At 35.6% G+C, this 10,260-nt stretch overlaps 1 protein-coding gene and 1 long non-coding RNA gene across 4 annotated transcripts; one reads left to right on the forward strand and one right to left on the reverse strand.

The window, feature by feature from the left end:
* Positions 1-800: 800 nt before the first annotated feature.
* SFTPD (surfactant protein D) lies at positions 801-7,293 on the forward strand. Of its 3 annotated transcripts, XM_071811749.1 has the most exons (5): positions 804-1,424; positions 4,246-4,411; positions 5,065-5,127; positions 5,922-5,999; positions 6,726-7,293. In XM_071811749.1, the coding sequence occupies exons 2-5, from the start codon at positions 4,261-4,263 to the stop codon at positions 7,100-7,102; spliced, it is 669 nt and encodes a 222-aa protein (XP_071667850.1). In that variant the 5' UTR covers positions 804-1,424; positions 4,246-4,260; the 3' UTR covers positions 7,103-7,293. The 3 variants fall into 3 exon arrangements, with proteins under 3 accessions (XP_065699497.1, XP_071667850.1, XP_065699496.1); XM_065843425.2 differs by lacking the exon at positions 5,065-5,127 and having other exon boundaries at positions 801-1,424; positions 4,210-4,411; XM_065843424.2 differs by lacking the exon at positions 804-1,424 and having other exon boundaries at positions 2,140-4,411.
* Positions 4,538-8,681, reverse strand: LOC139828545 (uncharacterized). Its single transcript, XR_011740275.1, has 2 exons — positions 7,653-8,681; positions 4,538-4,767 (listed from the first exon to the last, which is right to left on the reverse strand). It is a non-coding gene; the product is annotated as an uncharacterized lncRNA (long non-coding RNA).
* Between the last annotated feature and the right edge of the window lie 1,579 nt (positions 8,682-10,260).

Raw genomic sequence — 10,260 nt, forward strand, 5'->3', positions numbered from 1 at the left:
ACCTGTTTACCACGTAGATGCTGTGCCAAGGACAAGCTCAGAGAGCTGCCATCAGGAACTTGCAACACAGTGACACATTTGAGATTAACGTCTCACAAATTGCTAAAATAAACTAGTGTGATTGTACAGCACTGCATTTAGCATTAAAGAGTGCAATGTAGGTTTATGCAGATTGGCCTATTATAAGGTTGTCAGTAATCAGCTCATTTCAAAACCGTGTGCTGAGCAAAATCGAGAGTTTGTCTTGTTTTCTGAAAATTAGAGGTTTGAAGTTTTCAAATTACTTTTTTGAGAGTGAGTTTTTCTAGGTGTGTGGTGTCTTTGAAAACAAAATTCCTTTTTTTTACCAAGTTCGCCATTGCTAATAGTTGAGCAGGCCATTGTCAGGTTTGGGTTTAATTCAGTGGCATTAACACCACAGTATATTTAACGCATTAGGAGACATCAGAAGGAATGTTATTGTTCTACTTAATGACAGAAAGAAGGGTGCAGTAGCTGGGCCTCCCTGAAACCATTAGAGTTTCCTGTCTGGGTTTTGTGCATTGTTACCCAGCTAAAGATCTTCAGCCATTTTCACACAGGTTTATCTGTGAATTTCAGAATACTGAGCCTCCTAGCTCTTCTACAGAGGTGCTAGGCTGCAGTAAAAAAAAAAAAAAAAAAAAAAAAAAAAAAATTACTTTCTTTTTTCCTTTTTCTAGTATATTTGTTTTCCCAAATTCTCTGCTGCATAACTAAGAAAAGTAAATCTAATGATTAAGTAATTTCTCACATTGGACTATGTTTCAGATCTCTTATCAGCTTCCATTGTGTAAGTATTATATGACTCATGGGAGAAGAATTGTTATCAAATGTATGTTTCTTTAAAAGTTTGGGTAAAAGATAATTTATAAAGGTTTTTCTACATGTTAAACCATTATAAGCCATGTTTTGCTCATGCCAGACTTTCTTGACTGGACAGAAATAGTGGGGTTCTACTGACTTCCCTGCTTAGTGTTTCCAATACTTTTAAGTATAAACTGTGTTAGGTGGAAGAAATAATACAAATCTGCAAAGATATTTCATGTTGTTCATGTATTAAAGTTGCATATATATGCATGGGTAGGATGTAAATGGGCAGTGATACCACAGAACAGTATTAACCATTCCAACTGTTGCAGAGTTGCCTAGAAATTGGATCTGCATGAGGTTGTGTTCTGGTAAGTTAGATTCCCAAGAACTTGGGCATTTAATCATTTAAAATATTACTTCCCCAAATCTGTATCCATAAATTCCATCCTATCTTTCAACTGCAGAAATTTCTGAGAGCTGTGGGTACCCCAAAGGTCTGCTGCCATTCACAGACGGGATTAGCCATGTCTTGATTGTGCTGAGTTACCTGGTACCTGTGCTGTTCCCAAACTGCTGCAGGATTCAGAAACAAGGTATTTTACCTACTGGGTTCTTTCTAATCCATACTTAATATCCGTGCTTTTAAACTACCTCATTTAACTACAGAAGGAAATAGTTTCAACTGCTGAGCTTAGAGGCAAAAGAGACCAGATGCTCACAGAAACATTGAAGGCACACACAGCTAGAAAATGATATTAAGGTAAGGTAGGTAAATCACATACAGAGAGGGGAAGCAAAGATCAGAATTCTGATTATCAGGACAGACTATCTGGAAGGTAATGTGCTTCCCTAATTAAAAAGAACAACTTTCCTTCTACAAAAGCTACTGCTCAGTCATATGCCTTTTTTGCTTTAGAACAAGAAAAAAAATATATTGCTGCAATAATACTTAGAATCACGAAAAGTTTCTTTTAATTTTTATACATTTTGTATGTTTCTATAAATCTGGAGTTATTTGCTAGTTCTAGATTGTTATTTCTTCAACTTGGGCTTTTTATTCTTATAAAAGAAAAAGAAATTTCTCAACTCTTAAAATTGTTCTCAGTATTTGCATAACAGGTGTGTAAGCAAAACTAAGAGACTCATTCATGCCCTCATTATCCAGTCTCTGCTTCAGTGGTGTCATTTAACAAACACAACACTATATAAAGGGGACTTGCATGAATTGCTCTTTCATTTCACTTTGAGGCAGAAGGGTAAGTTGCATTTCTTTTTAATAAATCACACGGAACTTCAGCTAGAAGGCAGACCTGCTCCTTTTAATTTCTGTGGTCATATTTACATTTTAAAATTAAATTTTTCTTTATTAGTATTTTTTTTACTCTGCTTATATTAGCAATTTTAATAGATGAGGAGATGCCTGAAGGACACCAGATTGTAATGACTGATGAAGGTCATTAAAATGAGATTAAAACTGAAGAGTTGTTTTTTCCATTTTGCTATATAACTGATCAGGACTCTAACTCTGCGTTGTAATCCAATTATAAGCTGCATGCAGTAGTCCATTCAAATTTAATTCCCTGAACGATCAGCACCAGACAAAGAATACCTGTTGTAATTGCATTTCCTTATCTCGGGATGTCAGTATTCCTGGCCACGTAAGGTAGGTTTCTGTCAGAGACTTTATTAATCTGCTCTCTGAGTCATTGGTCAGCATTGTCAGAGGTGCCTGTTAGCCTTCAATATAGTAAAGAGTAAACAATTTGAGACACTTTAGATTCAACACATGAAACTCAGTGACACTTTATTACAGTACATTTGTTGTCAGGTGGATTTGAAATTTCCACTCATTAAAGTAGAAATTCTCAGCCAGGAGGAACAGACAGACATTGCTATTATTTAAACAGATTCCATATGCAGCGAAATGCTGACATTTATGATGTAACTGAATATTCTTATGTACAAGGTATGTCACACCGAGTTGTTTTTAATGAGACTTTCTTCTAGAAAAACAAGTGAACTTTGCTCTTAAGAACAGTTGATATTGATGTAAATCTGGAATAATGTCAAAAGCCACCTATGGTAGAGTCAGTCCAGAAGATGTGAACAATACTTTCTTTTTAAAAAGCTTGGTCCGTCTTTAGTGTATCCATTTAATAAATGGTAGTAACAGTAAACTTGTATTTCCATTCTGCTTGGCATATATGCTTTGAAAAAAAATTCCTTGTTTTAGTTAATGAGCTCAGGTGTTAGTAACTGTGCTGCATTGAAGCCAACCAAGATTTATTCTCAATTTTAAGTTAAGATGGATTTAGAACATACTATGTGTCAACCAAAATTATCTTGTAGGTTCTGACTTTTTTTAAAGATGGAAGTTTTTAAGAGAGTGCAGTACACAATCCTCTCTGATTCATACCAAAAGAAAAGTGAAGTCATGGGTGTTAAATTATATGTTTTGTATGTGAGTCAACCCGTCGTGGTCATCTCATTAGAAAGGGATACCTATCCTGACATATTGAACCTTTCTTTATCTCTCTTAACTGAATGGTACCAATAATGGGACATCTCCATGCCACAGTGTCTTATAGTCCATAGGTTCAGGTTTGATAACTGCACAGTGTTACCAGCATTGAATACCCACTAGTTGCATTGTAAACCCGTGATCTATAGTTTCAGAGTGCTTTTTATTCAAGATATCTTGGCACTGAGATTATAACACTACTTAATGTTATATCTGAAAGGATAAAATCAGACAAGTAGGCCTATTGCTAACCAGCAAAAATGCATTTTCTACAAGACTAACTCTGACATTTTCAAGCTTGTGGAATTTTGTTCAACACAGGATCAGAATGTCAACTGAGCTATAAAATTTTGCACATGTGTAAAACACTCTATCAATCTGCTTATTTCAAATAAATGTACTGAAATAGTACTGTGCTTAAAGAGATTGCTAACTAGCTCCAAACCATTGCAACCACCACTGTAACAGATTGTGTGCCTTTCAGGTTGGTAGCATATGCACCTATGTTTCACTCAGTGATTACAGCCCTTACAGACAACTAATGACTTAAGAGCTATCAGTCACAACTGAACCTGTCACTTCTCAAGGATTAATCCAGCAAATAGTCAGTGATAGCAAAAAGGATGATTTGTCTTCCCTGCTCCCAAATGCGTAGCTGTCATTCTGTAATGAACATACTAATCTGTATCAGTCTAGAAAAAGCTTTGTGTACAGGTTATGCAGTGGTAGCAAAATGTCTTAGGCCTAAACGACAGACTTTATTTGAACAAGGAAAGAATGTATATTTCAAGAAGGCATTGGGCCTGCAGAGAAATAAGTGTTCAAATATATACACCAATGTTCACAATTTCTTACAGAATCATTGCCTGACAAATAAGTGGGCTTTCTTACAGCTGGCCTGAGCAACCATGTTGTCTTACTCATCATACATGCTCACAGCAGTAGCTGCTTTGCTAGTGACTTGCCACGCACTGCAGAAATTTCCAAAAGTTCCCAGGCTAGCTGGTATCTTTGGACTGCCTGGAAGGGATGATCTGAGAGGGCAGTCACCTCTACCAGGTAAGTAAACTTCCTTTTTTCTTCTGCAACAAACCCTTGTCATGAAGGCTGCATGGATAAAAACAGTTAACGCAGAAGGACATGTGCCCTAGAGAAAGCAGCTGTGTTAAACAGAGGAGGCAAAACTGAATGGAGCAAATGGCCAGTTTAATTTTTTTTTTTTCTTCTAAAAGATACACCTTCTCTCTCTTCTGGGAGAAGAGGGGAAATGAACAGACTATCGATACTCAAACATACAATGTATTAAATATACATATATAAAATATATATATATATATCTTTGTCATCCTTTTCCACTGATTCTCCAAAGGGAATTTCTTCTTTCACAGCAAAAGCTATTTCTTTTCCTTTCTTTTCTAAGTATGAAACAAAAATGTTATTTCAGTATATGTAAGTGTGACTAAAAGGCTCATGTCGCATTTCTCTAGTGTTCAAAGACAGTATCTGCAAAAGTAGTCTGGTAAGAAACACACTTTGTGAAGTAATTTTCTTTCTATGTAGAGATACTTTCTCCAGGTCAATTACCAAGGATAAAGCACTGTCAAAATTACTCATAGATGTAACACATTTCAGTTTGAGGTGAAGTTATTTTTCATCCTGAAGTTCCTAGAATATACATCAATTGGAAGGAAAATTATGCTTCTCCTTTCCAGGTCTCATAGGACCCTCTGGAAAGCTGATTTGGCCTCCTAGAAATGGTCTTCCTTGTGTACACGGTGAGAAATGAGAAGAAGGGACCACCATGTCAAAAAAGCTGGTGTCCCTGTAATGTTCTGTCAGTCAAATGGACTCTCTTTATTGGGCCAAATATGTTGCTTTTTACTGACTGTAAAGTGCAGTGAGAGTTGCAATATTTTGTGCTTCTACGTTGCTATTTGTTTTAGTCGTGAATAACGGGACAAGGTTGTGGGAGCAGACTAGTAACTTTATTCCACATGTAAGAAAGACCTTTGTTACCCATGGAAATTTGTATTTAAAAGTACCTACAGTTACAGTGAGTTCCCATGTTTAGCAAGTAGTGCTGGATGGAGTGCATTTCACACAATCTATGCAGAAACCCTCCTACCCATGTTTATGGTTTCCACTGAAATAAGAAATCACTGTACAAACACAAAGCATTCACCCAGCAGATTAAAGAGAAAATGGTGTGGTGCCACAGGAGCTGTTCCCTAACTGTTGTTCTAATGAAAAAAATTCTCTTTGGCAAAGCCATGTATGTTCACAGACATGACAAAAATAAGACTTCAACCTAGAAAAATTAGTTTTCTTCTGTGCAGAGGAGAATTATCAGCATTTCAGAAGGTTGGAGGTCTTCTTTTGTTTGCTTTCATATAAGTTAACAACAGCATGGAAAAATACTAGGAAAATGTTTATTTTGTGCCAGATATAGTTAAAAAATATATTGTGTGCTAGTTAGGTTTTCAAAATTATTAGTTTTAACCAAGAAATTGTTCCTATCAGCAGAGCCTAGTTTTGCTTGATCGTATAACTTTTATTTTCATCTGTGTAGGTCTGCGTAATTCTCTGGACACTGAGCTCTATGATATTTTAGTAGATTTGGGAAAACGACTTTCCAGACTTGAAGGCGGTAACTTTTCATATTTTTACTTAAGCTCACAATCAGTGTTAAGTGCAATAGGGAAAAATAATTATAAAATCATGACTTGCAGGAAAGAAATTGTACTTGAAAATCATACTGCATGACAAAACTCCATTTTCTTATCCAAAACAGGGGACATCAGGACTAATTTTCCCTGGAGAAGCATATTTGTTCAGGAACACTAGTGCTCATTTATTCAAATTTGATTCATTAAAAAAAATTCTAATTGATGTTGCACTTTGCACCTGGGTTCATGGGAACTCCTCAGCCTTGTAACACTGTGCTAGTATTTTTATCTATCAGCAACTAGATTGTTGAAGGTAGTAAATTGGTTTTTTCCTGAGAAGGAGTTCACAAAAATGATAATTTCTCTGTTTCACTTGTTCAAATTCGTAACAAGTTGATCCTCTTTAGAGAGTACATGGGATAATAGTGGGCTAAAAGTGTATGTAGCACATGTTAGTGAGGCATCCTTGTCTTGGAGAAGACAATGACAAATGGTCACAAGCAGCATAACAATATACTTAATGAACAACTAGTCAATTGGTAAAATTTTGAAAACTTTTATTCCTCTTCATCCTTTCTATTCCCTCCTCTGTTCTTCTTATTACTTTTAATTTTCTCTTCATCTCTTGATTTCTCTTTGTTTGCTCATCAATATGCCATAAGAGCTTAAAAAAGCTAACTAGGTTTTTTTTTGTTTTCCTGTTGTAGTGCTTGCTTTGAATGGGAAAATAACAGAAGTGGGAGAGAAAATACTTGCAAGCAATGGGAAGGAAGTTGATTTTGCATCTGCACTAGAATCCTGTAAAAAGGCTGGAGGAACTCTTGCAAGTCCCATGAATGAGGAGGAAAATAACGCTGTTTTGAGTATCGTGAAACAGTATAATCGATATGCTTACTTGGGCATTAAAGAATGTGACACTTCAGGTCAATTTAAGTATATAGATGGCACACCTCTGAATTATACCAAGTGGCACCAATATGAGCCTAATGGCAAAGGGAAAGAAAAATGTGTAGAGATGTACACTGACGGGAGCTGGAATGACAAAAAATGCAACATGGATCGTCTCACAATCTGTGAATTTTAAAGAATGGCCTTTCAACCACCTTAGACAATGAAAGTGTTGAAGATTTATGCATTTTCTGCAATTAGCCTATGTCAGAAAATCCAGAATTAATGATATTATGGTATTCCATGATTCTGTGATTCTATTTTTGATCCTTAAGAAAATGGCAAATGTGGTAGGTGATTAACTTAATTAAAATATGCTTAATATGATGTGTTTCTCTCTTTTTGGAGGGTTGGAAATAGTTCAGAATTAATTTTTCATGGCAGACTCTCTCTGTGCTTTTGTGAAGATTAGAGGAAAATTCCAAGTTTTGACTTGGAATGTTGTAGAAGTCTGAAGTTAAAATTTTCTGTGGTTTCATAGTGGAAGTATTTAGTAGTTTCAGCCTTAAAAGAGATAAACAGACATTGACTTCACTGGAGCAATTATGGTCTCAGGTTTTGTACGTCTCTTTGCATTATACGGTTTGTATAGTGTCATAAAATATTTTCACTGCTACTCAGTTTGAGAAGCTGGAACAGTCAAAGCTCAGTAAAGTACCACAAGCAGCAAATTCTCACATGCTTACCTTGCAGTGAGGAAGTCCTGGGCCCATCTATTAACATTTTCACACCACCTAAGGGTGGGGGAGGGGAGGAAGGAAGATCTGTAATTAGAAAACATGCATAAACACTTTTGCTTCATTTAATTCTCTCAGTCTCCTGACATCTGACTCTGTGCAAAGAGCCCATAGGAACCTAGATTTGATCCCGGACCGTGTTGTCCCTTGTCTCTAGCCCGCATTAAGGAAGAGGTAGAATTGGTTCACATGGTCATTTCAAACCCTGTCAAGTAGGAAAGTTTTAGCATCTTCAGATGCGGGAGATAAAGGGATGGTTTTGGCAGTGGAAGATTCGTGTCTAGCATTGCAAACAGTGCTCGAGCTGACCTGGGGGTGGGCAGGGACTTTGAAATGGGAAAAGTGCACCCAGTACCATGTTAAATAGATCTCAAGATGTGAACCTGCTTTACAAAACATCTTCCTTTGAGACTTATGACCATGATATAATTTTGGGCAATAAATTTGAATAGGAAGGGAATAGATCATGCCATGGCAAAAATCCTGACTCCCAGGTAACTTTAAGAAAAGATAAGGCTAAATTAATGTTTTCACTTTCCTAGGTTTAGCTATTTAGCTACACTAAATGTGCAAGGAAGAGTTGAAGGTTTACTTAAAACTACTTCCACCTCTTGCATTTTATTTATTAGTATTTTAATGAGTAAACCCTGCTAGCAATTTTTGAGTCTTTCAATCATACAGATTCTTTATTAGAGCAAGATAATTGCCTGGAAAAAGAAGTTATCATGTTGGGGACACACACACAAAATCACTCTACTAACATAATCTTATTATCAGAACCAAATTCACATGTTCATTTACATAGATCTCCGACTAGGTTTGGAGTATCCTATTCCTTTAATTCATCAATTATATATTTCCATCACATTTGGGTTTACAAAATGCCTATACAAATCTCTTGTTTTAAAATCCTTAATGTGTAAAATCTTACAAATGGATTAACACAACATAATACCTATATCTAACTGATTTAGATTTCAAAACGTTTGGGTGGTTTTTATCCAGTTAAGAAAAATAAGATTTTTTTTTTTCAGTAAAAAGTTAATCCTTATTACAACAATAAGAAAAGCATCTAGGCTACATCTCAGAGTCCATTTTTTTTTTCTCCTGAAGCATTACTATTGGGGGAAGAAAAACAATACAAAACAGACACGGGCTTCTCAAAATCTCATCAGATCCAGTCAAAGAATTGCTAGGCTGCACTTTCCTCTCTGTGGTTCACACTGAGATCTGTAATATTGCAGGTAATTGAGCTAAACTCCTCAGTTATTTTCATAAAATATAACATCATACTCAGCTCTTCTCTTGCTATGCTCTAGCCTTCCTCTCATATCATTCTGAAGCAGCCCTCCTTGTTCATATATAAAACAGAAGACACCATTAGCAAGGTGACATCTGCCAGTTTCCTACCTCCTTGATAAAAACTGTGTCTACATTCTTCTGCATGGACTCCTACCTCCTACCTTTGATGAACTTCAGAAATAAAATAGAAGTCCAGTGTCAACTATCATATGTGGAAGAAATAATATTCCCTAATAAAAGCAATATTCTACAGACGGGCTTGGAATGCATTTGTACCTCATGGGATTCATAGGGGGTAATTAAAGTCATGGTTAAGGTACATAGTAGAATGTCACTTGATTATTCTTTGCAGTTCCACAGAGGAATAGATAAGTATCCAGAAATCATTATTTTGTTCTTTTGGATGGATTTGTGTGTGTATGTGTATAACCCTATCAATTTAAACCCTCAAATGCCGTTTGAAACGCTTCTAAGCATTTCAGTCTATTTTTTTGTGACAGATCCAAATTCCGCATTTGTGTATTGGTGTGGTTTTTGTTGTTTTTTTTTTTCAAATGAACACAGACATCAGGCACAAAAAGAAATAGAATTAATTGTGTCTCTAATCTGTCATTATAGGAGAAATAATTTTGATAAAATCTTTCCTTAAAAATGCAATGAGCAAAAATAATCCCCAGTGCACAATGACCAGACAACGAAAAATACAGGTTAGTCTTTTTTTTCTTAATTTATAATAATTTTCTACAGAAATGCAATCTAATTGTAAAATCTTTACTTCCAAAAATAACTTTTTCACTTCTCAAATGCTACAAAAGCAGATCTTCAGAATTAAGATCCAGTACAAGTTAAAAGGTCACAAAAATTCAGTTTATTCTGAACAAAATGGATTGCATATCATCTAAGAAAAATTTAATACAGTTGTATTACAGTATATTTAACAGTGAATTTTGTCTGGCCATAAAAATTATGGATATTATTTTCAGCGAGAATTCTCTGGTCTAGACTGATATCCTCTTTTATAACTGTGTAATGTAATTAGGGTTTTAGCTTAGAAATACTATTAGCAATTTTGAGCACTGAAAAACCTCTCCCCCACCCCTGACAATCCCTACAACATGTAAAGAAATTCACCTTTGATTACCGTAAATAAGTGTTTTTCTATGGCTTCCTGATTTTTGTAGAAATTTTATTTTAAAAAAAGCAACACCATGGTTCTTGGGAAAATGTAGTTCAAATTCATCCTTATATGAACATA

Source organism: Patagioenas fasciata, chromosome 8, assembly GCF_037038585.1.
Source record: "Patagioenas fasciata isolate bPatFas1 chromosome 8, bPatFas1.hap1, whole genome shotgun sequence".
Taxonomy (NCBI): Eukaryota; Metazoa; Chordata; class Aves; order Columbiformes; family Columbidae; genus Patagioenas; species Patagioenas fasciata.

Excerpts from the sequence above, each read along its gene's own strand:
- SFTPD (XM_071811749.1), top strand. The coding sequence starts at position 4,261 with ATGTTGTCTTACTCATCATACATGCTCACAGCAGTAGCTGCTTTGCTA. Across the intron at positions 5,128-5,921 it reads TGGTCTTCCTTGTGTACACG|GTCTGCGTAATTCTCTGGAC; the intron begins GTGAGAAATGAG and ends TCATCTGTGTAG. Across the intron at positions 6,000-6,725 it reads ACTTTCCAGACTTGAAGGCG|TGCTTGCTTTGAATGGGAAA; the intron begins GTAACTTTTCAT and ends TTCCTGTTGTAG.